Below are 27,899 nucleotides of genomic sequence, written 5' to 3'. Positions count from 1 at the left end.
TCCGCCCCTTTCTCGTCTCATCGACCCGCTCGACTCTCAGTTGCTCCGGACTCTTTTCTGTCCGCTCTTAGGCTAAGGGTTCAGGCCGAGGAAGCAGAGCGACGAGCTCAGCTGATGCAACCTAACTCGGCCCGCGTGACAGTTCCCGGCACGCGGCGGCGGCGGCGACCGAGGAAGCGGCGCAGTGCCGGGCTGAGCGCGGGAGATAGGGGCGACGGAGCCATGGGGGACGCTCCGAGCCCTGAAGAGAAGCTGCACCTTATCACCCGGAACCTGCAGGTCAGGCCTCAGGGTTGGAAATGCGCTGTTGGGGACTGGGGGCTCGAGGTCCAGTGACCCTGAGCCTCACTACCGGGTCCTAAGTGTGTGGGGTCGGGGGACTCCGCGCCGAGGCAGCTCAGAGAGACTACAGCCCTCGCTGCTAGTTGTCGGTCGGCCAGTCAGTCAAGCAGTAGTTATCTGGGTCGCACAGAAATGACAGTGGGCTCACCTCCTGTGTACAGTTACCTTGTGCTGAGTCCAGCTTTGAATCCAGGACTCCCACCCCACCCACCCTATTATGTGCCAGGCGCGGTGCTAAGCACCGGGGATACGTCAGGGCCCTGCCCTCCCAGGGCTTGTCTTGAGGAAATCAGACGTTAAGAATGACCCATAATTCAAAAACTTAGTTACAGTTTGAAACAAGTACTGTAAAGTACTATTCGTGGAGCTTTGGAAGGAATTTAGGGGAGAGGGCTGGGGGAGTGTCGGGGAAGGCTAAGTGACCTCTAAACTGCGCCTTGATGATGCAAATCACTTTACTCCACATCTGTTCCTGCTGTTTCCAGGAACTGCAGGAGTAGAAGTTAACCAGAAGAAGAATGGGGAGGGGGCATTTTGGGTAGAAGGAAGCCAGGTCAAGACCCAGAGGGGAGAAAGAACACTGGTTCAGAGGGGAGGCTGATTTGGCTGGAGTAGAGTGAGCAAAGTGCAGATCAAACATTCAATAAATACATTTCTCATTTCCTTGCCTCCTTCAGGCCTCTGACTATTGTCACATTATGGGGAGGCCTTTCCTGACGACTTTATTTAAATAACAGACCCACCAATTCTGCCACCAGAATTGTCTCATCCCTTGTTCTAGCTTTTTCCATTGTTGAACTTATCACCATCTGACATACCATATATTTTACTTGTTTGTTGAGAAGGGGTAAGTGGTGACCAGGTCATGAAGGCCTTGCAGGCTGTGTTTAAAAGTGAAGTTTATTCTAAGAGCAGTGATACATTGGTTGGGCCACAGCTTGTTTTTTTAAACTTTTTTTGAAATACAATTCACATACCAAAAAAATCCATCCTTTTAAAGTGTACATTTTGGTGGGTTTTAGTATAGTCACAAGATTGTATAATTAACACCACTGATTCCAGAACATTTTCATCACCAAAATAAAACCTGTACCCATTGGCAGTCACTGCCCATTTCCCCCCTCCCGGCAGCCCTAGGGAAACACTAATCTATTTGCTGTCTTTATTTGCCTATTCTGGACATTTCATATGAATGGAATCATGTAATATGTGGCTTTTTATGTCTCATTTTTTTCACTTAGCATGTTTTCAAGGTTCATCCATGTTGTCACACTCATCAGAACTTTATTCCTTACTATAGCTGAAAAATACTCATGATTATATGGTATATCACATTTGTTTCTCCATTCAACAGTTGGTGGACATTTGGGTTCTTTCCACTCACAACTTGATCTTAATCAGTAATTTTTGCATGCTTCCTAGTCTCTTTCCACGAAATAAGGATACACAAAGCTAATGGCGTTGACTCACTCAGGTTTTAAAGGGTAAGTGATATGACCTTTCCTTGGGTGGCAAGAACTCTCCCAAGCGCCAAATTGTCAGGGGCTTGGAGAGTACAGGATCCAGCCGCCAGCTACCTTGAAACAGAGGATTTTAATAAGTCTTGCTAATAGATGATTCAAACCAGCAAAACAGTTTTTGTCTTTCATGGCTTCTAACTGCCTCCCCAAACCATCACTTGGAAGAATCACTAAAATCTCTTTTATTAATAGCATACTGACCTTTAAGGATTTGTCTAATATTATCTTCGGGCAAAAGGAAACCATGAAAGTATTAAATAGGTGAATGAGTTAATCAGATTTTGCGTTTTAGAGATCTCTCTGGCTACCTTCTGGAACACGGGCTGGAGAGAGAAAGGATAAATACAGGAGTCCTGGTAGAAGGCTATTGTAGCAGTTCTGGTAGCCTAGTAGTGATCTGATGGTGGCTTAGACTAGGGTGGTGGTATGGAGGCAGAGAGAAGAAGGAGGATTTAGGAGCTCTGGGGTAACTTAGGCAACTTGGTGAATGATAGTACCATTTACTGCACTGGGGTGAAACTATAAGTGACAAAGATGGGTGGGGAGTGAGGCGGGAAGGTGAGAGCACGAGGTTAATTTTGAACACGTTGAGTTTGAATTAACTGGGTTGATAAGAAGTACGCTGTTCCATATATGGGTGTGAGCAGGAGATTTGGTAGTTACTAGCTCATAAGTAGTAATTGAAGCATCTTTAAAGGGTCTGCTAGGGAGAATGTAGAGTAAGAAGAGAAGAGAGAGGGCTGCAAGGATTGCTAATATTTAACGATTAGCAAGAAGAACAGCTGCAAAGAAATCTGAGCCAGCAGCCAGAGAAGTAGGAGGAAAACTAAAAAAATAAAGTGGAGGACCTAAAAAAGGGGAGTGTTTCAGGAATGGAGTGAAGAATAAAAAAATTTTCGTTGAATTTAGCAACATTGGGAGTCATCCGTGATCTTAGCCAGAGCATTTTCAGTGGTGTGATGCTGTGTGGAATTCAGCTGGAATGGGAGATGAGGAATAAAGACCAGAAGAGACAACTATTTCAAGAAGTTGGCTCTGAAAGTAAGGAACGTGAGTTAGAGTAGACGGAGGGGAAGATGCAGGTTAGGGACATGTCCCGTTCCCTAACGTCAGTGGCATTTCACTGGAGTGGTACTAGCAACAGCATCAACTTAGGTTGGCTCTCATTCAGCACTCAGAGCATGGCTGGACCTCCCTGCTGGCTCTGGGCTTGGGCCCCCGGTGACACGTGCTTTTGTTTTCCTTGTCACAGGGTAAAGGATGAGCAAGGTGGGGCACCAGCATTAAACCAGCTCTTCTGCTTCCACAACAGGAGGTTCTGGGGGAAGAGAAGCTGAAGGAGATACTCAAGGAGCGGGAACTTAAAGTTTACTGGGGAACAGCAACCACAGGCAAGCCACATGTGGCTTACTTCGTGCCTATGTCTAAGATTGCGGACTTCCTAAAAGCAGGATGTGAGGTAAGAAGTAATGTTTCATAAACCAAGCAGTTCCTTAGGGAATGGCCAAAAAAGAGATTTAATAAGGGCAGGGCAGAGAGGGGGATTTGGAGGTACTTGGACGAAATACACATTTTGGTGGTCCTTTATCTCTTATGTCCAGGTAACGATTCTGTTTGCGGACCTTCACGCATACCTGGATAACATGAAAGCTCCATGGGAACTTCTAGAACTCCGAACCAACTACTATGAGAATGTGATCAAGGCAATGCTGGAGAGCATTGGTGTACCCCTGGAAAAGCTCAAGTTCATCAAAGGCACTGATTACCAGCTCAGCAAGTAAGTTCTAGATCATCTGCCCTCCTTGTGGCTCTCCTGCTTCTAGCTAATTACAGGTCTGTGGAGTCCAGGCACTCTTTGAATTTGGATTAGAGGCCATTAAAAAATTTATACTCTTTGTGCTTTTAAGTCATCCCTCAAAAATGTACTTAATGCCTGTGTACTGTCCATTTTGCTGGAGATATGAATGTAACCAAAACAAAGTCCTTGGCCTTTGAGAACTCACAGCATATGGGAGACTGATGATCAACAATTCAGCTTCCCTTTTTCTTTCCAGCCTCAGCAAATAATGATTAAAGAAAGGTGAAAGAAAAATATTTCACTTGTTTCTCACCTCCCCAACAATTTTTTTTTAAAAGATTTTATTTATTTATTTGAGAGCAAGCAGAGGCAGGGGGAGAGGAAGAAGCAGGCTCCCTGCTGAGCAAGGAGGCCGATGTGGGGCTCAATCCCAGCACCCTGGGATCATGACCCAAGCCGAAGGCAGACGCCCAACTGACTGAGCCACCCAGGTGTCCCCTCCCCAACAATTTTTATTGCTTCATATCTTTATCAGTTTTATTCATATTTGTAATATTAGCATAGATATGATTTTGTGTCCTAATTTTTTTAACTTCAGTAATTTCCTAAGTAATTCCTCCATGCTGCCTCATAGTCTCTACATTTTTTGATTCTTAAAACCTCAGGCCATGTATCATTCTACTGGTCACTTTTGCATTTGCACCCGTAGAACAACTTTGTAAGCTAAGCGTTGCTGTGCCCTACTTCACAGAAAAGGAAACAGATTCAGCTGTAACCTTCACAAGTTCGTACTTGCTGTAAGTAGAAGAGCCAGGATGTGAACCCAGATCTCTTGCTTACAAGTTCATTTCTCTTTTTACTTCATTGATCATAATTTTCTTTCCTTTTTTTTTTTAAGATTTTATTTATTTGAGCGAGAAAGAGCGAGTTGGAGGAGGAACAGAGAGAGAGGGAGGGACAAGCAGACTCTGCGTTGAGAGCAGGGCCTAATGCAGGATTGATCCCAGGACCCCGAGATCTTGACCTGAGCCAGTACCAAGAGCTGGACACTTAACTGACTGAGCCACCCAGGCGCCCCAATTGTAGTTTTCTTTAGCATTCCTCACTCTTGACATTTAGAGTTTTAGATAAGGCACGTAACTTTCTTATGTAAACAGATGTTTGAATCCTCAGCCTCGGTAGAGTGCCTACAATTCCATTTGTTTTTACGTTTGTTCTACATATATTTACAGAGCACTTATTAGATGGTAAGCACTGTTCTGGGTCCTGAGTATACAAAAATATACTAAGACAAAAATCCCCATCCTAATGGGGCTTCCATTTTAGCAAGGAAATACAGTCAGAGGAAACAAATGAAAAAGTAATATATATATAATGTGTCAGATGGTGATAGGTGCTACGTAGCAGGCAGGCAGGGGAGAAAGTTCTTGGGGAGTAGGGGGTTTCTATTTAAATAGGGTGGCTAGAAAAGACCTCTATGATAAGAAGACATTAGACTGAGACCAGAGGCAGATGAGGGAGTGAGTCATGCAAACACTTACTGAGTTCTTACTGTATGTCAGACTCTGTTCTAGGTACTAGGATTGTAACAGTGAATGACTCAGGGAAGTTTTTTATTCTTCCACAATTGAGCAGAATTTGGGGTTTGGGAAGATAAGATACATAAATAAAGCTACCTTGCTTCAAAGTCACTTGATCTTTTTGTATATACAAAAGTGACTTCAAAGGAAGATGGCTTGGTAAGTATACGCTTTGATGCACCCCCTCTGTTCCAAGCAACAGCGATGATAGATAAAAACATTAAAAACCAGAAGACATAGACAGATTCAAAGACAAGCTAAACATTTCTACGGTAAGAAAACAAAATTGAAATGCAAATTGGTGAGTCGGTCTGAAGTTACAGGTTTGCTGGGCTCCAGTCAGGAAGTGGACAGTGGGGACAAACCAGGCTTACTGCTTAAAGCCAGAGTTTAAAGTAGGGCTTTTACCCTTTTCCCATTCCCATATCTACCCCTCAAGGAAAGTAGAGCCAAGGAGTAGGGGCACTATTAGTCACCTGCCTGGGTCTTTAGGGACTTTGTCAAGCTTCAGGTCTATGGAGACTTGACTGTATGTATATGAAGAATTCAACCAGGCTGTCCACCATTTATGAGTGTTATATCCACGATATTACCAAAAAGATGTTAAGTCCTAACATGCCAAGAAATAGCATCCATTTTAAAAAGGAAACGATAAAACAGAGGCAGAAATGAAACATGAATATATAGAAATAAAAAGAATCATTTAGAGAATGTGGAAATGTAAAAATCAGTCATTAAAGCCAAACCAAACCAAACCAAAACAACCCCACAGGGGCACCGGGCTGGCTCAGTCGGAAGAGCTCATGACTCTTGATTTCAAGGTTGTGAGTTCGAGCCGCACGTTGGGTGTAGAGATTATACATAAACTTTGAAACAAAAACCAAAAAAACTCCACAAACCAGGCTTCAATAGACGGCATCAACTCTAGACTGAATAAAGTTGAAGAGAAAACTAGAGGTTTGAGAGATCGTACTGAGATTCACCCAGATTGCAGCACATAGAGATGGACAGAAAAACTGGAGTGTTTGAGACATGGATGAGGACGTTGGCTTCCAACAGTCTGGCACACTGGGTACTCTGACCGGCCTTACTACTGAAAACAACTAAAAATGCTGGGTAAAATATTTTTTGAAACGTCCTGAATGCTTCAGATCAGTCAGTTGACAAATTAGTCAAGAGTACTCAGTGGCCAGAAACCAAACGAAAGTGGGAATACAAAGATATTTTATTTCAGGGGCGCCTGGCTGGCTCACTCAAGAGAACACGCAACTTTTGATCTCGGAGTTGTAAGTTCGAGCCCCACGTTCCGTGTAGAGGTTACTTAAAAATAAAATCTTTAAAAAAAAAAGACCAAGATACTGTGTTTCACCTAATCTAAGATGTCATTAAAAATACTGCTGATTAGTCTCTAATATGCTAGTGTTTAAAAGACTTACCTAGATTTCGGAGATGTTAAATATTTTTTAAAAATGCAAAAAGTGCATTTTGTAATCTGTAAAACAATTCATAGAACGCTAAGACTACTAACACCTCGAAAGACCTTGTTGAATTATATGGGATTGAACTTTAGTTTCTCTGGCCTCACAGAGCACGGTGGGGGGGAAAAAAAAGCTAAGAAAATTAGAATACTAGACTAGGAGGTCCAATGTTTGAATAATAAGTGTTCTGAAAAAGGGAACAAAGAATCAGAGGGAAGGAAGTCATCAATGAAAGAATTTATAGAACAAGTAGATGAGCGTCCAGAGGGAAAGGGCCCGCTAAATGCCTGGCACACTGGATGAAAATAAACCCATGCTTCAGTGCACTATCTTGAAATTTCACAACACTAAGGACAGAAAAAGAGAAAAATATATATATATATTATAAATATATATATTATATTATATATTTTTCCTTTATATATTTTTATTTATTTATTATTATTTATTTTATTTTTTAAATTTTATTTTATTATTTTATTTATTATTATTATTTATATGTTTATTATTTATTTATGTATATTTATATATTATATATTATACGTATAATATATATATACTATAAACGTCCAAAAAAATAAATTTTTATTTATTTATTATTTTATATTTTATTATTTTATTATTTTTATTTTATTTATTTATTTATTATTTATATATTATATATTATTTATTTATACATATTTATATATAATATATATATTATAAACTTCCAAAGAGACAAAAGAAGTCACATACAAAATTTCAGGAATCAAAATAGCTTTGCGTTTCTCAAAAGGAACACTGAAAACCGAAGGGTGATGAAGCAAAGCCTTTAAATTTCTGGAGGAGGGGCGCCTGGCTGGCTTGGTCTGCTTATATCGGGGTGGTAGGTTTGAGCCCCATGTTGGGTATAGAGATTACTTAAAAGTAAAATCTTTAAAAGAAAAAATAAAATTCCAAAGAAAACAGTCTGCAACCTAAAAACTTGTGCCCACCTGAACTACCTAATTCAAGTATAAGAGTAAAATACCTGAGGGGCGCCTGGGTGGCACAGCGGTTAAGCTCTGCCTTCCGCTCAGGGCGTGATCCCGGTGTTATGGGATCGAGCCCCACATCAGGATCCTCCACTATGAGCCTGCTTCTTCCTCTCCCACTCCCCTTGCTTGTGTTCCCTCTCTCGCTGGCTATCTCTATCTCTGTCAAATAAATAAAAATAAAATCTTTAGAAAAAAAAAAAGAGTAAAATACCTGAAAATCTTGATCTAAAAAAAATTGTTTTAATGTTTTTATTGGTCATTTATGTATCCTCGTCTGTGAAGTATCTATGCCATTAGCCCTTTTTTTTTTTTTTGGAGTTCCTTATGTATTCTGTATAGCAAATCCTTTGTCATTTATGTAGCATGGGGTGAGAGAATTAACCACTGACACAGAATAGAGAATTCAGAAATAGAGCCTCATAAATATGGAAACTTAATTTATGACAGAGCCAGCATTGCAGATCAGCAGAGAAAGGATAAACTTTTTAAGAAAAAGTGGTACAAAGACAATTAGTTATCCATATGGGGGAAAAATGATCCCTCCATTCCAGGTGGATTAAAGATTTAACAGTAAAGGCCAAACTATTAAACATTTAAAAGACCGTGTATAAATAAAACTGTCTTATAATCTCAGGGCAAGGAAAATTCAACAAAACACACCAAAAGCACAAATCACAGGAGAAGATTGATGAATTCAAATTAAAATTAAGACCTTCAGTACATCAAAAGTAAAATAAAGTAAAAAGACAAGCCACCAACTGGGAGAAAGTATTGAAAACATATATCTCTGGCAAGGATTAATATCCTATATTCTTTGTCAAAAACTACAGAGTCAACTGTCAAAAAAATGAGTCAGTTCAGTAGAAAAAGACAAATAGGCATTTCACAGAAGAAATCAAATGACCAATAAATAAATGAAAATTAACCTCCGTGGTTATTCTAAGAAATTTAGATTAAAACTTCAGTAAGAGGGGCGCCTGGGTGGCACAGCGGTTAAGCGTCTGCCTTCGGTTCAGGGCGTGATCCTGGCGTTATGGGATCGAGCGCCGCATCAGGCTCCTCCGCTAAGAGCCTGCTTCTTCCTCTCCCACTCCCCCTGCTTGTGTTCCCTCTCTCGCTGGCTGTCTCTATCTCTGTCAAATAAATAAATAAAATCTTAAAAAAAAAAAAAAACTTCAGTAAGAAACCACTCATGCTTACCAAATTAGTAAAGTTAAAATAATAACAATATTAGGTAATAAAATTGATAAAAGCCTACTTGGAAAATAGTTTGGCATAATTATCCAACCAATGCTCAAGATGCAAACTCCCCACGATCCGGAAATTCTACTGCTAGGCATATATAAAGGAACTTGCATTTGTATACCAGGATACACACATAAGAATATTTATGACACATTGTTTATAGATACAAATATAATATGTAAAACTGGAAAGAAACTCAAAAGTTCAGGACAGTAGTTAGTCTGGAGGAAGAGGAAGTGGTAGAGGATTGTGGCGGGGGGTTAGAGCACAGGAGTTCAGAAGTAATTAAGTCCTTTTTCTTTTTCTTTTTTTTTCTTTTTAAAGTCCTTTTTCTTAAACTGAGTGATGGGTACACTGCTCCTTATATTGTTGTTTATTACTTCCATGTATTTCAGTTAAAAAACAAAAAACCATGGAAGATAGATGAGCGAATTCTGACGTTTATTTAACAGGCATTCCAAAAGAAGAGAATGGAAGGGAATGGCAAACAAGCAGTATTTCAAGAGATAAGTGAAGAAGAAGATTAATTGAAGCTGTCTTTAAAAAGAAAAGACATAGGGATGCCTGGGTGGCTCAGTCGCTTAAGCGCCTGCCTTGGGCTCAGGCCATGATCTGGGGGTCCTGGGATGGAGCCCCAAGTTGGGCTCTCTGCTCAGCAGGGAGTCTGCTTCTCCCTCTCCCCCCCAACCCAGCTCATGCTCTCTCTCTCTCAAATAAATCAAATCTTTAAAAAATAAATAAAGGGAAGACATAAAACTAAAGTGGTATTTTGTATAAGAGGAAGAACCAGCCACCTTTTAGAAGGTACCAGGCGTCAGAGCTCTCTTGGAATGTCTTAAGATTGGGAGAGGAAATTAAAGCGCTTCAGGATCAAAGTGTAGCCTGGGCCCAGTCTCACCGCCGTCCCTGCTTCCTCTCCTCTCCAGAGAGTACACACTAGACGTGTACAGACTCTCGTCCGTGGTCACACAGCACGACGCCAAGAAAGCTGGGGCCGAGGTGGTGAAGCAGGTGGAGCACCCTCTGCTGAGCGGTCTGCTGTACCCTGGATTACAGGTACTCGGGAGGGGCGGGGCTGCGCAGGGACCGCCTGGCGCTCTTTCTAACTGCTGGTCCCTCAGCCCCAGTGAAGCCCAGGTACTTGCCGGCCGGCCATTCCTTCACTGTGCTGCGCGCCTGCCTTCCTGTCCCCCTCCCCTCCCCTTTCTTGCAAGCCTTTGCCTTCCTCAGCTCTAGGTCCTCCCCCATCTGTCTGCCCTTTTGAACACTGCTCATCTCACTCATCTGCTTTTTTAAATGTATAAATCAGTAATAAATTTAATTTATAATTTATAATTAATATAAATCATAATTTATAATAAGCTTACAAATTATAATTCATAAATGTGCAGATTTTGTATTTTCTCTTTCTCTTTCTTTTTCTTTCTTTCTTTCTTTCTTTCTTTCTTTCTTTCTTTTTTTTTTTTTTTTAAGTAATCTCTATGCCCAGTGCGGGGTTTGAACTCACGACCCTGAGATTAAGAGCTGCACCCTCCACTGACTGAGCCAGCCAGGTGCCCCCAGATTTTATATATTTTCTTATAAAGTGCATTTCAGTTAACAGCTCTATTTACATAGGTGTACATGGGTATTCACACCAGTTATTTACAGATCATAACCACAGACCACACCCTAAGTCTTCTGTGCAAAGGTACCCTGGATGTGACTATTGGCCGAAAATGGCCTGAGGACTAGGCTTTTTACACATACCTAGTAAACGGGTTTGTTTTTCATGTCTGCAGAGTATGCTACACACATGGAGGCCGTCCTGCCAGAGGATGCTTTGCAGTGTCACATACCCTCTTTATGTGGATCTTGATCTCTTCAGTGAAGAAAATTTCAGAGTGATATGTAAAAACAAATTTCAGGCAGGGCACCTGGGTGGCTCAGTCGGTTAAGCAGCCAGCTCTTGATTTCCGTTCAGGTCATGATCTCAAGGTTGTGAGATCAAGCCCTGCATCCGGCTCCACACTCAGTGGGGAGTCCGCTTGAGATTCTCCCTCTCTGCCCCTCCCCCCCACCGTGCACACATGCACGCGCACTCTCTCTAAAACAAATAAATCTTTATTTTATTTTATTTATTTTTTAAGATTTTATTTGACAGAGAGAGTGAGAGAACACAAGCTGGAGGAGCCTCAGGCAGAGGGAGAGGGAGAAGCAGGATCCCCGGGAGCAGGGAGCCTGACTGGGGTCTCGATCCCAGGACCCTAGGATCATGACTTGAGCCGAAGGCAGACACTTAACCAACAGAGCCGCCCAGGGGCCCCATAAAATAAATCTTTAAAAAATAAAACAAAATAGGGGCGCCTGGGTAGCACAGTCGTTAAGCGTCTGCCTTCGGCTCAGGGCGTGATCCCAGCGTTATGGGATCGAGCCCCACATCAGGCTCCTCTGCTGGGAGCCTGCTTCTTCCTCTCCCACCCCCCCTGCTTGTGTTCCCTCTCTCGCTGGCTGTCTCTCTATCACATAAATAAATAAAATCTTAAAAAAAATAAAATTAAATAAATAAAACAAAATAAAATAAATTTTAGGCATGATCCTATTTTCGGTTAAGCAAAGCACATCGTATATCGTGTGTGTATTTGTATGAGCAAGGAAAAGAAAAATTCAAACTGAGTTGTTAGTACTGGTTACTAGTACTGTCCCATCAGAAAGATGGGACAAAAATGATAATAGACCTAACTTTTTCTTTGTGTGTGGGTGTGTGTGTATATATAATTCATTTATTTGAGAGAGAGAGAGCGTGCACACATGCAAGTGGGGGACACGGGCAGAGGGAGAGGGGGAGGGAATCCTCAAGCAGACTCCCCACTGAGCGCAGAGCCCAACGAGGGCTCTATCTCATGACCCCGAGATCATGACCTGAGCCGAAACCAAGATTTGAACCCCAAACTGAGCCACCCAGGCACCCCTCTTTATAGTGTTTGATATAAGGGGGGCGCCTGGGTGACTCGGTTGGTTGAGCATCCAGCTCTTGATTTTGGCTCAAGTCATGATCTGTGCGTCATGGGTTTGAGCCCCGTGTCGGGCTCCACACTCAGCAAGGAGTCTGCTTGTCCCTGTCCCTTTGCTCCTCCTCCCGTTTACGTGCACTCTCTTCCTCTCAAATAAATAAATAAAATCTTTAAAAAAAATAAATGGTATAAGAATATCAAGTCTTCCCTTACCACTTCCAAAAGAGCTTTCTACAGTTAAGCCTGGAGGCATTCTAGATCTGTACTGTCCCCTATGGTAGCCTCTCCTCTAGTTGTGGTCATATGCAGCCATTAAAAATAATTAAAATTAAAATTTTTAGGTTTCAGTCACATTGGATCTGTTTCAGGTGCTCAGAAGCTACATGTAGCTAGTGGCTAACCTATTGGATAGCACAGACATAGAACATATTCATCATTCCAGAATATACTAGTGGACCGTGCTGTTCTAGATTATTCTTGCTTGCTCACCTTTCTCTTGCTCTCCTCCTTCCTCTTCCTTTCGTTCATTTAGACATGAAATCTTATCACTGCTACTTTTAAGGTCTCTTAAATGTGTTCTTCTCTGCATCCCCACTGACCTGGCTCAGCATCATTTCTTACCCGGACTCTCACGGCAGCCTCCTCGCTGTTTTCATTGTCTCCAGTCCAAAGGGCCCCACTCTGTGCCCTGCCCTCTTACTGGTGTGATCTTTCTACAGTGTGGGCCAGGATGACGCTAGGCACCCCAGCGTGATGGTCAGGATCCTTACTTCTCTGATGCCATCACTAACCACTTCCTACATCCGTTGAGGTTTGTGCTTTTGCAAACTAAATCACTCATAATTTCCCTAAACATTTCACACCTCTCTGCCTTCTGACATCTGTTTCCTCTACATGGTGAAAAACATCTATATATTCTTCAAAACCAAGGTCAGCCCACAGTCTGATTCCAGGAAGCCTTCACTGCCACCTGTCTGACCTGCTAGAGATAAGCATTTCTTTCTTTGTGTTAGCACTGTTCCTTAAATGCACATCTCGAGGAGCCCTTCGCACACTGCACTGAAATTATCTGTTTATATGTCTCTCTTTTCAGCTGTGTAATTAGCTTCTTGTAGGCCGAGTCTGGGTCCAATTCAGCTCTGCATCCTCGGGGCTGGCACTAGGCCGGGCGGGTAGAAAGTGACAAAATCAGAAAGTCTTGCCTTTTGTTTCTGAGCTCTCGCAGCACTTTCTTCTTATGCCTTCTTTTTTTTTTTTTTTTAAAGATTTTATTTATTTGACAGAGCAAGAGAGGGAGAAGCAGACTCCCCGCTGAGCAGCGGCCTGATGCAGTACTGGGTCCCAGGACCCCGGGATCATGACCTGAGCTCAAGGCAGACTCTTAACTGACTGAGCCACCCAGGCGCCCCTGTTATGCCATTATTTGACATTTGTCACAGGCTGCCCTACTCAGTGGGTACCTTTCACCCGACTGTGGTGTGTCTTCTCCTTTTTTCCTCCCTTCCCCATCTACTGTGAGCTTCCCAAAGGCAGAGGCTCTTACTTTCCCCCCCATGCCATCCTCACGGAGTGCTGTTCACCGCAGGCACTCAGCACGTTTATGCAGCTCTTGAGGCCAAGAGGGAGGCTGGATGCTGCTTTATTTGCCTCTTGGCTTCTACTTTCTGAAAAAATCTGGTGATTTTCAAAAGTTTCTGATTTCTCAGATCCGTATAGAAGAAATACAGTAGGAGTTTACGCTCATGTGTTTGTTTTGTTTCCCCCACAGGCCTTGGATGAAGAGTATTTGAAAGTAGATGCCCAGTTTGGAGGTGTTGATCAGAGAAAGATTTTTACCTTTGCAGAGAAGGTCGGTGTTTCTCTTTCCTATCTTTTTTTCTTTTGTGCCTCAGATATGCAGTTAAGGTTTATTGAATATGCCAGTCCCACCACTCATAACTATATTGTATGGCGGGTATTATTCTCCCTGTTTTGTAGACGGGAAAACTAAAGAGAAAGAAAGTTGTCCATTATCACACAGTTAGTGACTGTGCAGAAATTACACAGCTGTCTGACTCGGAAGCCCGTGCTCTTGCTGCCCCCAGGAAGCTGCCCCCAGAGCTGTTGGATTTGCTTCTTTCCTAATAACACAGTTTCTAGGGAAAGGGACCATCAGTCAACTACGGGTCTTTCCCAGAGCATTCGGTCCATATTGCTCTGGATCTTACATAAACCGCTCATCTCTGAGATGAGGCTCACTGGTGTTTAAAGGAGGAAATCAGAGCAAACCCGTAATAGTTCTTTCTGGGGAAAGAACTTGAGTAAGTTGGAAAGGGCTATTGAGAAATGGTTGTTTTTTTGAAAGTTTCTCAAAACCTCATCTTGGCAAGGATATGGAGAAAACACTGTTAGTGGAAATATAAATTTCCAGGAGGGTAGTTTGCGCTAGTAATTATACAAATTAGTGCTAAGGAAATAATTTTAAAAGTGCAACTTCAGTTATGCATGAAAGTATCTATCACATTATCAATTTAAAGGTAAAATCTAGGGGCGCCTGGGTGGCTCAGTCGTTAAGCATCTGCCTTTGGCTCAGGGTGTGATCCTGGCATTCTGGGATCGAGCCCCACATCAGGCTCCTCCGCTGGGAGCCTGCTTCTTCCTCTCCCACTCCCCCTGCTTGTGTTCCCTCTCTCGCTGGCTGTCTCTATCTCTGTCAAATAAATAAATAAAAAATCTTTAAAAAAATAAATAAATACAGGTAAAATCTAGAAATAGGGATGCCTCGCTGGTTGAGTCGGTAGAGCACGCAACTCTGAATCTCAGGGTTGTGAGTTCAAGCCCCACATTGGGTGTAGAGATTACTTAAAAAATAAAATCTTTAAAAAAAAATCTAGAAATAAACTCACATCCAATGGCAAGAGATTGTTATGTTATGATATATGTAATGATAACTCCTCTCAGTGGAATATTTATATTTTTAAATGGTTTTTGGATGTATTTTTTATTACGTTTTTAATTTTATTTCCAGTATAGTTAACATACAGTGTTATATTAGTTTCGGGTGTGCAATATACTGGTTCACCAGTTCTATACAAGTGTGCTCCTTAATCCCCACCCCCTATTTCCCCCATCCCCTCACCCCCCTCGCTTCTGGTAACCATCAGTTTGTTCTCTGTAGCTGAGTCCCGTTTCTTGGTTTGTCTCTCTTTCCTTTTTTTGGCCCTTTGCCAGTTTGTTTTGTTTCTTAAATTCCACATATGAATGAAATCATGTAGTGTTTATCTTTCTTGGACTGGCTTAGTGGTTTTTGGGTATATTTAATGAAAGAAGAATGCTTACAATGTAAATTTTCGATTAAGTATTTCATATTATTCTATTTTATCTCCTCTGTTAACTTTTTAGTTGAATCTGCTTTTATTATTCTAGCAGAGATATGACCCATGGCTTGTTTTTGTGTGACTCACAAACTCTAAGAATGGTTTTTATGTAGTTTTTGGTTTTGTTTTTAATAAAGATTTTATTTCCTGGGACACCTGCGTAGCTCAGTCGGTTAAGCGTCTGCCTTCAGCTCAGGTCATGATCCCAGCGTCCTGGGATGGAGCCCCTTGTTGGGTTCCTTACTTGGCGGGGAGCCTGCTTCTCCCTTTGCCTGCCTCTCCCCTGCTTGTGCGCACACACTCTCTCTCTCTGACAAATAAATAAAATCTTAAAAAAAAGATTTTTTAAATTTCTTTATTTGAGAGAGAGATCACACGGGGAGGAACAGGGGGGAGTGAGAGGGACAAGCGGACTTGGCTTGGTGCAGAGCGTGTAGCCAGACCCAGGGCTTGATCCCATGACCCTGAGATCATGACCTGAGCCAAAACCCTTCCTTCTATGATGTTGTCCTTATTCCTGGGATATGACCTTTCTGGGGTCTCAAACTCAAATCTCAGGGTGTTCACAAAGACCTCTCTACTCTGAGTGGACTTGAGCTTCAAACTGTCTCCCCAGCACTGTCCAGTGTCCAGAATCTCTGTGCAGGTCTCCAGCCTCCCAGCACCTGTTTTCTGCTAGGCTTCTGGCGTCTCTCTGTATGCACACACAGCTACGAGTCAGCTCATAAACCAGGAGGGAATTTTGACTTAGATTTGGGGGTGCAGGGCTCACTTCACTCTAAAACCCTTCCCAAATCCTAGCCTCCTGGCAGCACTGAAACCCAGTTTCTGTCTCTCCTGCTTTGTCAGACAGCTCTTCTCTTTTTCTCAGCACCTGGTTTGGAAAAAGTGCCCTCAAGGAGAAAGCCAGGGTGAGTGTGGGGTCACCTCTGCTTTCCCTTCTGCCAAGCGTTGTAGTCCTACACTGATTGCTCTTGAATGCCTGCAAATGGTTACTTTATATATTTCCAGCTTTTATAGTTGTTTATGGTGGCAGGGCAGATCCAGTGTAATGTAAAAATCACAGTGTAATTAATACTAATAGAAAAGCAGTTGAGAAAAAAAAACACTTTTTTTTTTTTTGTATACACCATCAAAAGGTTGTGTATTCAACACAATAGAGTATTACTCAGCCCCCACAAAAAATGAAATCTTGCCATTTGCAATGACATGGATGGAGCTAGAGTGTATTATGCTAAGTGAAAGAAGTCAGTCTGGGGCGCCTGGGTGGCTCAGTCGGTGAAGCGTCTGCCTTCGGCTCAGGTCATGATCCTGGGGTCCTGGGATGGAGCCCTGCGTGGTTGGGCTCCCTGCTCAGTGGGAAGCCTGCTTCTCCTTCTCCCTCTGTCTGCTACTCCCCCTGCTGTGCTCTCTCTGTCTCTGTCTGTCAAATACATAAATAAAATCTTTAAAAAAAAAAAAAAAAGAAAAGAAATAAATCAGTCAGAGAAAGACAAATACCATATGATTTCACTCATGTGGAATCTAAGAAACAAAACAAATGAACAAAGGGGGAAAAAGAGAGAGCAGCAAACCAAGAAACAGACTCTTAACTATAGAAACAAACTGATGGTTACCAGAGGGGAGGTGGGTCGGGGGTGGGGGATTAAGGAGTGTGCTTGTTGTACCGAGCACCGGGTGACGTATGAAGTGTAGAATCATGTAAATCGTACACCTGAAACTAGCTGAGATGGGGCACGGAGGGGGAGTTAATACTAACGCTTTGTGTGTTTCTTTCTAACCCCTCAGTACCTCCCTGCACTTGGCTACTCAAAACGGGTCCATCTGATGAATCCCATGGTTCCAGGATTAACTGGCAGTAAAATGAGCTCCTCAGAAGAGGTAGGTTTGCCAGCTCTGACTTGAGGTTAGAAATCTTCAGCAAGAGATGAAGAGGCTGAGGACTCAAAAGAAGAGTCACCTAGCTAACTAGAATTCTTGTAGATTTGAGTTCCAAGGAGCCTGAAGGCATCCAGTTAATTTCAGTGGTTCCTGAGTATTGAAGGACCCAGAAGCAGTCCTGATGGGATCCCTTCATAATCTTAACAGTTTTACTGTGGCTGATAAAACACAAGCAAAAGTAATTTCTTCATTCCCAGAACTGTGATCAAATTCAGCCTCCCTCATGGGGTTAAGAGGCTAGGGTTGCATTTCACCGTAAAGCATCTTGATTCTAAGGGTGATGCTTGATGTGACTAATGTAATCAATACAATGTCTTTGCACAGTGAAAAGTCCTGCTTAGGAAAGGTACACTTTTGTTTTGGTCACTAAGGGTACAGAACGGAGGACATAGTGAAACCCACAGACGTGAAAGGTTGAGTTCTCGGTTCCCAAACACAGCTGCGCTTCAGAACCACGTAGGGAATTAAAAAAAAGAAAAGAAAAAGCGTTGATTAGACTCTATTCTTAGAAATTCTGATAAAGTGGTTCTGGGGAACATCAGGAATCTGTATTTTCTTTCAAACTCTGCTAGGTGATTCTGACTGAAGTCATGTGTGGGTGTTCACCTAGTTCTTTAAATCTGACTTTTCAGTCTTTGATCAGAGATCAGTAAATATATGCATGGAAACTGTTATTATTTTTGAAGGAATATATAAAATAGTCACTTTTCTCTGTGTTACAGTGCTCCGTGTATCAGTTATTTCTCTGACAGAATAGCATATCCCTCACCGTATTTAGTGACATTTGCCGTATCCGAGCCCTGGGAATCGGTGGTGGCAGCAGCTCCTGAGCATGACTGCATCAGAATCACTCAGCTTTTTAAAAATACAAATACCGGGACGCCTGGGTGGCTGAGCCGCTGGTTAAGCGTCTGCCTTCGGCTCAGGTCATGATCTCCAGGTCCTGGGATCGAGCCCCGTGTTAGGCTCCCTGCTCCACGGGGAGCCTGCTTCTCCCTCTGTCTGCCACTCCCCCTGCTTGTGCTCGCTCGCTCTCTCTCTGATTTAAAAAAAAAAAATTACAAATACCTGGCCCAACCTCAAGAGATTTTGATTCATTTCCCAGTAATTTACATTTTTTAAAGACACCCCAGATGACTCATACACAGGCATACGTGGACCAGAATTTGGTAACCACTGAACCCAAAGAAGCCTGAGCTTACTCACTGCAAAATAAGAAACAGTTCCTATTACCTAAAAAGGGAAAATGGCTCCAGATACTAGACAGTACCTGGTTTCGGGGGTTGCCATGCAGCAAGCCGCACACACACTGTTCCAGGCAGTGACAGTGCGTATGCCCCTTTCAGAAAATAATTTTGGGCCTGGCAGTTTGGGGTAGCTTAAGGAAATAATCCTAGAGAAGGCAGAAACAAAAACAATAAAAACCTCTGCAGAGATGTTCATTGTAATATTACATACAAATTGTAAACATCAGAACATGATCTACCTGTTTAGAAATTATGTGGTCACTAACCGTTGGGAATATGATACAGCATAAAAATCAGAAGCAGAGACTAGGTAGCCACTGAGAAATACTTATGATATAGTGTCAAGTGAAAAAGCAAAGTGTAGACATTTGTTCTCGAACTACGAGTTTGTAACGATTCTGTGTGTTATAGGCCTGGGAAGAACACAGGAAAATTGAAATCGTGATTTTTGTCAGGTGACAATATTGTGAGTGGTTCTTGACTCTGATTAATTCTGCCTTTGTTAAAGTTGTTAATGTTTAAACCTCTGTTTAAAAAAACTTAAAATACATGGATTAGTTGAGCATATCTCATTTCCCGCCATAAGAGGTCCCTTCTCCTCCGTGGCTTCTAGGAGTCCAAGATTGATCTCCTTGACCGGAAGGAGGATGTAAAGAAAAAACTAAAGAAGGCCTTCTGTGAGCCAGGGAATGTGGAGAACAATGGGGTTCTGTCTTTCATCAAGCATGTCCTCTTCCCGCTGAAGTCCGGTAAGACACTTGTTGATCGCTTCTCAGAGGCCAGGCTGAAGGAGCAAAACTAGTACTGTGATCATCCTTGTGGTTGGTCAGGAGTCTTCCTCCGGAGACAGGCCTCCCTGATTCTGTGCTCTGACTTCTCATATAACAGGGTACACTTGCACTTGGGATGACATTTCATTGCCCATGAGATTGTCACCGGGTTGGGTTCTAAGCGGGATGTCAGGGTGGGCGGGGGTTGTAGAAATGAGGGTGGGCCCAGGCATGCCGAATTAGAGCAGCACGAAAGAAATGTAAGGCACGATCCTTCCCCTTGAGCTTGGATGCCAGCCGGGTTGTTAGCTCCTCTGTTAAGAACAATAAAATGCCATATAATGAAGTTCAAAATATATAACCAAAACTCCAACTATCCGTAACATTTGACCTAGGAATGCTGACTCTGCCATTATCGATGAGTTTGTTGGCAGGGATCCTTTGTCTTACAGAGTTTGTGATCCTTCGAGATGAGAAATGGGGTGGAAACAAAACCTATACCGCTTACTTGGACCTGGAAAAGGACTTTGCTGATGAGGTAATCCTAAAGGAGGAGTAATCCCCACTGAGTTCCTTCTGGCAGAGCTCTCCTTCTTGGCCTAGCCAGCTTTCTAGTACCTGCCACAAGTTTCTGCTCGATGCTCTCCAGGGCTGTGTATTGTGGGTAATGCTCAATGAGGGTTCGGGTGGTTCAGAGGTTAGGTGAGCAAATGGCACAAAGCTCACGTATTGGTGTCCTAATCACTCTGCAAAGGATTTAACCTGGAATGAAGGACTAAACCCAGCAAGATGAAGCATTTCAGGGAGAGGTGCAAAGTCAAGGTTCCAAAAAGAAACACCTCGGAAAGGACAGCATAGACGATCCTGCTGATCTCAGCAGACAGTGTAACAAAAGAGTTACTAGGTGCCCCTGAGGTAGGCACCCCGGTAGGGGCTGGCATGGCAAGGACTAAATGCTCACGAAGCTCGTGGTCCGGAAGGAGAGGCAGACGTGCGAACAAGTACCATTGCTGCGTGGCTGTGCGGTGGTGACGCATACACCGTCCAGAGAGAAAATAGGAGGAAGTGATGACCTGGCTGGCTGGCAAAGCTTTGCGGAGGGGACGACATCCAAACAGAGGGACTAAGTTGTGCAAAGCCACGGGAAGATGAAATAGCACGGTACGGAATTGCAAGTAGTTTTGGTCTGACATGAGTCTAAAAGGTGAGGCGGAGCGTCGTGGGAGAGAGAGGCAGGGCCAGGTCCTAAAGGGAAGATCTGATCGTGGTGCGTGTGGGGAAGGAAGTGAGGGCTTTTGATTGACTCTGACTCTGGGTTGGATCAGCAGTGTGACTGGGCTGTCAGAAATGTTTGTGAAGTCTTGCTATAAGGCGTCAGAAATGTGGAGTCTGGAACCAGGGAGTCCATTCAGTTCGCCTCTGTCCTGAGTACATTTGGGGTTGCGCGTTCAGCCCTGGACTCCCAATTTTATGAGGTGTATTGGACAGTCTGAGCTGTGTTGATGGGGGGAGAGGGAGGTGACTGTGATAGGGACCTGACCCAAACCCTTGTCACAGAAGCATAGTTGAAAGAACTGGGGGTGTTTGGCTGGGATCAGATACATGACAGACTCTCGTGGCAGAGGGGTTGCATCTCTTCCTGTGGCCCCAGAGGGCTAAGCCAGGTCTGCGGGTGGGGACCGCAGTGGGGCACATTCCGGATCGACATCAGGGAGAGCCGTGTGGTGACCTTGGTCGGATGGCAACGGTCCGGGCTGCCTCCCTTGACCTTGTGCCCCCATCACTGAGGTGTTCAGGCAGAGGCCAGAAGCCCCCTGCAGACAACATGGTGTGAGGGTTCGGGTCTCTGTGACCTCTGAGCTCTATAGGCCCATTATTTGGACGTTCCGCAGCCATTGCTCTGAAACCCTCTATCCGCAGTCTGAGGCAGGCCACAAAACCCACACGGCGCTCCTCGGCCCCGGGAACAGTCATTTGTTGGAATAACGAGGATGGAAGAAATGCATCTGAAAGAAGAGCCTGGAGCAGCACTAGCCAGTAGCGCTTTCTGTGACGGCGGACACGTTCTGGATTTGCTCTCACACAGCTGCCCCGGCCGTGTGCGCCCAGTACAACTGAGGAACTGAATCGTACTTTACATTTAAATAGCCGCACGAGGCTAACGGCTACCGCACTGGGCAGAGCCGGACTAAAGCTTTTCTGTTGTTAAAAATTAAACATTCCTAAGGAAATGAAGGACTGTCATCACAAACAAAAATGGAGGCACTGTGGAATTACAGGTGTTCATAGCTAAGAGATACGCCCTCAGAATATCTCGCAGAGCCTTTCAGGCCAGATTTGGGATATGAAAGTACTAGTGACAGGACACAAGAAGAAAAATTGAATTGCTGAGCTCCTGCCATGTACTAGCATCACTCCCCATATTCACCCATGTTATGGGATCGAATCCTCATTCTGACTCTCTGAGATACAGGTATTCTCTTTAGTTCATAAGTAAACCACCCCAAACTTAGAAGGGTTAAGTGCCGGGTCCGGGGGTCACACAGCTAGCTGGGACTCTAACCCCGGTCTAACTCCAACACCGTCGCTCACTCTTCTCTCTCGCTCAGCTCCCCACCAGGCTGTCTCCTCGACTTGCCTCCATGACTGTTTCTCCACCTCTTCTCTTTCTACTCAAAGCATGAATGGGGGGACTAGAAGAATTTGACTAATAAAAACATTCAGCCTCAAAAAAAAAAAATCAGCCTCTAAAATCCCTCAAGTTATTCAGGTTCGATCTCAGGGTCATGAGATGGAGCCCCGCAGGGGGCTCCATGCTGGGCCTGGAGTCTGCTTAAGATTCTCTTGTCCTCCCTCTGCTCCCCCAGCCCTGCATGCACTCTCTCTCTCAAATAAATAAATAAACAAATCTTAATAAAATAAAATCCCCCAAGTTAGTATGGAGTTCAGAGTCAAGAGACCTAAATCTCAGACCAGAAAGATGATCTTTCTGAACCCGTTTCCCCCCTTGGCTCTGTCAGTGTCACAGGGCTGTTCCGAGGATCAACAGCCCACACCTCACACACACGTTATCTTGAGCGGACTCAGACGTCCTGTGCCCCCCAGTCAGGTGCCTCCTTTCACCGGGCAGGTTGTACACCCTGGAGACCTAAAGAATTCTGTTGAAGTCGCCCTGAACAAGTTGCTGGATCCCATCCGGGAGAAGTTTAATACCCCGGCACTGAAGAAACTGAGCAGCGCCGCCTACCCGGAGCCCTCCAAGCAGAGTAAGGCCCGCCGGGGCGGGGGGGGGGCGGGTGGCAAGGGCCACAGGACATCATCGGGACAGAGAGCCCGTCCGCGGGCTTCAGAAAAGGGTCCATCTTAAATCGAGAGCCCAAGCAGCCAGGGGGTCTGAAGTGCAAGAATACCCTATCGCGTTGACTCCTGGGATGGAACTTGAGTCGTCCGGGTTTAGGTTTGGGCGACACTGTGCAGTGATTACATCCTGTTGTACGAAGGCTACTGGTGTGAGACACGTCGTGGTCCCTCACTAAACCTTTCCCTTGAGAGCCCAGCTGGGTTAGGCCGTGAAGGTAACACAGCTGCTCGGGCAGAGCCGGCGCAGCCCCTGAGGGAAGCTCCTCTTCAGCTTCGCCAGTTCCTTTCTGTGTGCTTCTGACTGGCCCTTGGTTGGCCGTGCACTTAGCCATGACGCTGAGATACTGACATGGATGGTTCTGTGTGGCCCTCGGGCTCAGTCAGTGGATGTGGAGAGCACGCATGGAAAGACCTAAAGGTAGCAGAGCTATACTGTCCCCCCGTTCCCTCCCCGCCAGCTGATAACTGAGGGAGAGAATAGATGAAAATCTGGCATGTCACATCCCAAAGGTTGCCGATCCTGTTTTAAAGAAGATAACAACTGGGGGCCCCTGGCTGGCTCATTCAGGAGAGCCTACGACTCTTAAGCTCGGGTCGTGAGTGTGAGTCCCCATTGGGTGGTGTCAGCAGTTGGCCTGTCGTGGCAAAGGGGGGAGAGTTCTGACCCCTCGGGGTTCTTCTCATTGCCAGAACCAGTTGCCAAAGGCCCTGCCAAGAATTCAGAACCAGAGGAGGTCATCCCGTCCCGGCTGGATATCCGCGTGGGGAAAGTCATTAGCGTGGACAAGGTACTCACTTTTCACCACGTCGCAGAGAGGCAGATAGGGGTCACGTTTGTCTGTTTCCATCTGGAGGAAACCTGGCCTGGGATGGGAAGTAACACCCCTGAGGTCATATTGCAAGTCAGAACGCAGGTGCCTAATTCCAGTTTTTGCTGCCTCTGGACCTTATGCAACCAAACACAGCCGGGAACTCAGGGTGGGGGGAGGATGTTAGTCAGAGGGAGCTTGCTTATCCATTAAATCCGGTCCCATAGACTCCTCTGGTCTCTACCAGTTTGTCTGGACTTACTTGCAGGCCTTATCTCGGATCAGCCACTTTGCCTGCCCTGTCCCATCCCACCCACCCCTGAAAATAGGGAAGGGAGAGGGACTTCCTTTTTCCCAGAGACATAAGGTTATGAAACCAGTGACCTGGGACCATTGTGTGGACTTTTTTTCTCTCCCAGCATGGTTTTTCACTGCCTAGACCCGACTACCTAACAACTTTGAGTTAGCTGCCGGCGCTGTTTGAGATGGCGAGGTCAGCGCTGTCCGCCGTCCATCCTCCAGGCTGGTGCGGCATGTGGCCCTGATGCCAGCCACCCACACAATCCAGGCCGCTCCGCCGCTGGGGGAGACTCCTTGCCCCTCCTGTTACTCAAAGCCTGCCTCTTGGCAGGCAGTAAAATGTGCCCTCCCGGCCCATTCTCCTGGCTGCTGTCTGGAACCTGGAAAGAGTTTGCTCCAGGCGGTCCCTTAGGAGCCTGCGCTGGGGAGTAGACGCGGCTCCAGCGGTCCGCGGGCTCGCCAGCCCCGTCCGTGATCCATTCCGCTGTGATCCTGTCTGGCACTCACGTCTCTTGCTGGCAGCACCCCGATGCAGACAGCCTGTACGTGGAGAAGATTGACGTGGGGGAAGCCGAGCCGCGGACTGTGGTGAGCGGCCTGGTGCAGTTTGTGCCTGAGGAGGAGCTGCAGGACCGGCTGGTGGTGGTGCTGTGCAATCTGAAACCCCAGAAGATGAGAGGCGTCGAGTCCCAGGGCATGCTTCTGTGCGCCTCCCTGTGAGTGAGAGCGGGGGCCGGAGGGGGGGGGGGCACGTGATGCCCTTCCGCGTGCCAGGTGGGAACCCTAGGAACACTGTCCAAAAGACAGTGCATGAAGGAATTAGTTATTGGGCAAGTCCCGAGAATGAAGCACTTTACCTAAAGTCAGGTTTTATGTATGTATGTATGTATGTATATATGTATTTATATATGTATGTATGTATATATATATATATATAAAGGTTTTATTTATTTATTTGAGAGCAAGCGAGCAAGCATGCAAGCATGACCAGGGGAGCAGCAGGCAGAGGGAGAAGCAGACTCCCCGTTGAGCAAGGAGCCCGATGCGGGGCTCGATCTCAGGACCCTGGGATCGTGACCTGAGCCGAAGGCAGGCACTGAACGACTGAGCCACCCAGGCGCCCCTAAAGTCAGTTTTATTAAGACAGAAATCAAAGGTTCAAAGCAGCACACACATGCCCAAGTCTCTCTACCAGTAAGAGTTGGAGCCAGGAGTCAAAGCTAATTCCGACTGGCTGTTCGGGCCTTGCTGTATCTGTTATATCCCACTTCCTTCCCTGAAAGCCCTGATTTTGGTATCTCTCCCGACAGAGGGTTTCAGAGTAGCCCTGGTCAACCCAACCCTGGTAGCATCCAGCAAGGGAGCGCAGCACGGAGGGCCTCCTGGGCCTCTGGCGTCGAGGGCCCCTCCGTAAAGGCCCTAATGCCTTGGCTTCGGCGGCAGCTGCAGGCAGTCCACAGCCTCACTCTTTCCTCGTCCCCTTTGTCTTCTTAGAGAGGGGGTAGACCGCAAGGTTGAGCCTCTGGACCCTCCTGCAGGCTCTGCTCCCGGTGAGCGAGTGTTCGTGAAGGGCTACGAGAAGGGCCAACCAGATGAAGAGCTCAAGCCCAAGAAGAAAGTCTTTGAGAAGTTGCAGGTGAGTGGCTGGCCACGCCCCTGCGCTTGCCTGCGCTGCTACTGAGTCCGCGGCCGCCCTCCCCGCCCCCCACCCGCCTGCCTCCAAGCCCCTCCCTTCCTTAGTCCACACGTGTTCAGAGCAGGTGCCCGCAGAGCGAGGGAGTCCCTGCGTGAACCGAGCTCGCACACACTGCGGCACTGTGTGAGGGACACGGACATTTCCTCTTCTGATCTTCCGTCTGTGATCTGAGGATTATCCCTTTTTTATCTGGCAGGATACCTGCCAAGGCCACACAGGGTCACCAGAAGCCATGGAGTCAGGGTCCCCCCAACCCCCCCAGCCCACCCTGGTCTTAGAGCACCCATTCTCTGTGTGCGGTCTGGGGCATGGACTCACATCCAGCCCGTCCCCATGTCCCCTGGGCGCATTGCTTCCTTCAGCAAGTCCTGAGCCCCTGATAACGTGTGTCAGCCACCGTTCTAGGTGCTCGGGCTACATCTGTGAACAAGCAGCAACCGTTCACTCTCATAGAGCTAAGATGACACGTGACCTTCCCTGTGACCTTCCCTAGTTAATCCCGCATTTCCTCACTCAGCCAGAGTGTGTCTGGGGGACCTTTGAGTGCTTTCCAACGCTTCCTCCGCCCTGCATGTGGCGGGCACGTGGTTTCACCCAATCCCCCCTTTCCTACTTTTCCAGGCTGCTTTTTTGAATTACTTATTTTTTCTGGCTATAAAATAAATTTCCAGTGTAGAAATGTCCAAAGTATAGGGGACATGAAGAAAAATACCCATAGCCCTGCCACCTAGAGATCCTGGAAAATAGCATTAGTGATTCTTTCTTTGTGGACTTTTTCAGTGCATGGAGGTAGTATGTTTGCAGTTCGAATCCTACCATATGTTTATTTTTTTATTTAACTGGATGCCAGAAAAACTGCCCGGTCGTCTTAAATACCGAGAGGGGGGCTCTGGTTCTATAGTATTGTATCATAGTGACCGTAATGTAACAAAATTGTTTAACCTTATTAGCTATTGAAGTTGTTCTCAGGTTTTCACTATTCCAGCGCTACATGGGTGTCCTGGTACATCGTTCTTTGCACCTACTCATGACCGTTTTTCTAAACTAAATGCCTCGGAAGAGCTGGCTTGTGGGGAGTGGAGAGAGAGGCACTCGAGGCCCCAGGGACGGGCTGTCTGTGCTGTCCGTGCTGCCGGAGCGTGAGCGCCTGCTCTCGCCGCCACATTCCCGGCTTGTTTCTTTTGTGCAGGCTGACTTTAAAACCTCTGAGGATTGCATCGCACAGTGGAAGCAAACCAACTTCATGACCAAGCTGGGGTGCATCTCCTGTAAATCGCTGAAAGGGGGAAACATCAGCTAGCTACCCCGGCATCCTGCTCCCTTCTTCTGTCCCCGAGTCATCTCCTGTCTCAGTGTGCTCCGTCCTTCACCCATTTACCCATCTGCCAGGACGCCGAGGCAGGAAGTTGGGGACTTTATTAGGTGTGGAATTCAGTAAGCGGCAGTTCAGCCTCCCCCAGAATCCAGAAGCATCCCGTCTGGGCTGCTGGGCTGCTGTGGTCAGCCGCTGACCCCCCGGGTAGTAATGAGGGCGGGGCAGCAGCAGGGAGTCCAGCTCTACCTTCTTCCCCTGGCAGCTGACTGGAGAAATCTGGTTTCAATATAACTCCTAGAAAAGGTTTATGCCACAGTCTTTCTAATTGGAAAAATATCGGTTCTTTTCCTAGAGTTCTTCCAGCAGCTGTGCCTGGGGTCTGGGATCTGGTGCCTGAACTGGGCTAATTACAGCCTTTCCCCAGCAGGAAATTGTGGGATTCGAAAAGGAAAGGGAGGGGAAAAAGAGAACCTAGTGGTCTACCAAGTGGTGGGCAGTTCTCCCCAGTGCCTGCCAACCGTGAGGCCCGGCCCCGGGGCTCCTGCCATTTCTTTCCCTTGATCCTGCTGGGCTGGGACATTCCCTAAAGCAGCGGTGTGTTGATATCAGAAGGCAGCAGATGGCACAGCCTGAATCTTTCTTCAGAGAGAGTGGGATACCTAAGTCAGAATCACTGTTGCTGTCATGAATTCGAATAAACTGTCTGAACAAGAGTGTCTGGATGGGCCTGTCTATGAGCTGGACCATCTCAGGAGGGAGGAACACAAGTGTGGAGCAGCTGCTGGGCCCCTCACCCAGCCTAGGCTGCTTGTATCCTGGACTTTTGACCCTGTAAGGGGGGGGGGGTGTGAACTGAATGGATCACAGACTCTTTGACTTTTCCTTTGGCGATAAAAGCAGAAGAGACTGGGGGCACCTGGGTGGCTCAGTGGGTTGAGCACCAGACTTCACTTCGGCTCAGGTCATGATCTCAGGGTTGTGAGATCAAACCCTGTGTCAGGCCCCGCCCTGGGTGTGGAGCCTGCTTAAGATTCTCACTTAAAAAAAACAAACAGAGGAGGCCCACTTTGGAGTCCAGTGCTTACAGCAGAAAGAACATTTTCCCTCCTAATAGTGGGCCCACACCCAGACCC

General features: G+C 45.7%; 1 protein-coding gene across 2 annotated transcripts; it reads left to right on the top strand.

The window, feature by feature from the left end:
• The first annotated feature begins 2 nt into the window (after window positions 1-2).
• YARS1 (tyrosyl-tRNA synthetase 1) lies at window positions 3-27,479 on the top strand. Of its 2 annotated transcripts, none has more exons than XM_026516755.4 (13): window positions 3-279; window positions 3,175-3,321; window positions 3,464-3,639; window positions 9,906-10,035; window positions 13,741-13,821; window positions 17,117-17,209; window positions 19,130-19,265; window positions 19,739-19,824; window positions 22,417-22,552; window positions 23,337-23,434; window positions 24,278-24,471; window positions 25,250-25,391; window positions 26,641-27,479. In XM_026516755.4, exons 1-13 carry the CDS (start codon window positions 115-117, stop codon window positions 26,749-26,751), a joined length of 1,695 nt encoding a protein of 564 aa, XP_026372540.2. In that variant the 5' UTR covers window positions 3-114; the 3' UTR covers window positions 26,752-27,479. The 2 variants fall into 2 exon arrangements, with proteins under 2 accessions (XP_026372540.2, XP_057161439.1); XM_057305456.1 differs by having other exon boundaries at window positions 189-279; window positions 3,115-3,321.
• The last annotated feature ends 420 nt before the right edge of the window (window positions 27,480-27,899 follow it).

The sequence above is a fragment of the Ursus arctos genome, unplaced genomic scaffold, assembly GCF_023065955.2.
Source record: "Ursus arctos isolate Adak ecotype North America unplaced genomic scaffold, UrsArc2.0 scaffold_32, whole genome shotgun sequence".
Classification (NCBI taxonomy): domain Eukaryota; kingdom Metazoa; phylum Chordata; class Mammalia; order Carnivora; family Ursidae; genus Ursus; species Ursus arctos.
This window is presented reverse-complemented; position numbering and strand designations above follow the sequence as displayed.

What these genes read in the sequence shown, in the direction of transcription:
- YARS1 (XM_026516755.4), top strand. Translation starts at nt 115, where the DNA reads ATGCAACCTAACTCGGCCCGCGTGACAGTTCCCGGCACGCGGCGGCGG. An exon ending in TCCTAAAAGCAGGATGTGAG is followed by an intron (nt 3,322 to 3,463) that starts GTAAGAAGTAAT and finishes TCTTATGTCCAG; the next exon opens with GTAACGATTCTGTTTGCGGA. An exon ending in TGCTGTACCCTGGATTACAG is followed by an intron (nt 10,036 to 13,740) that starts GTACTCGGGAGG and finishes TTTCCCCCACAG; the next exon opens with GCCTTGGATGAAGAGTATTT.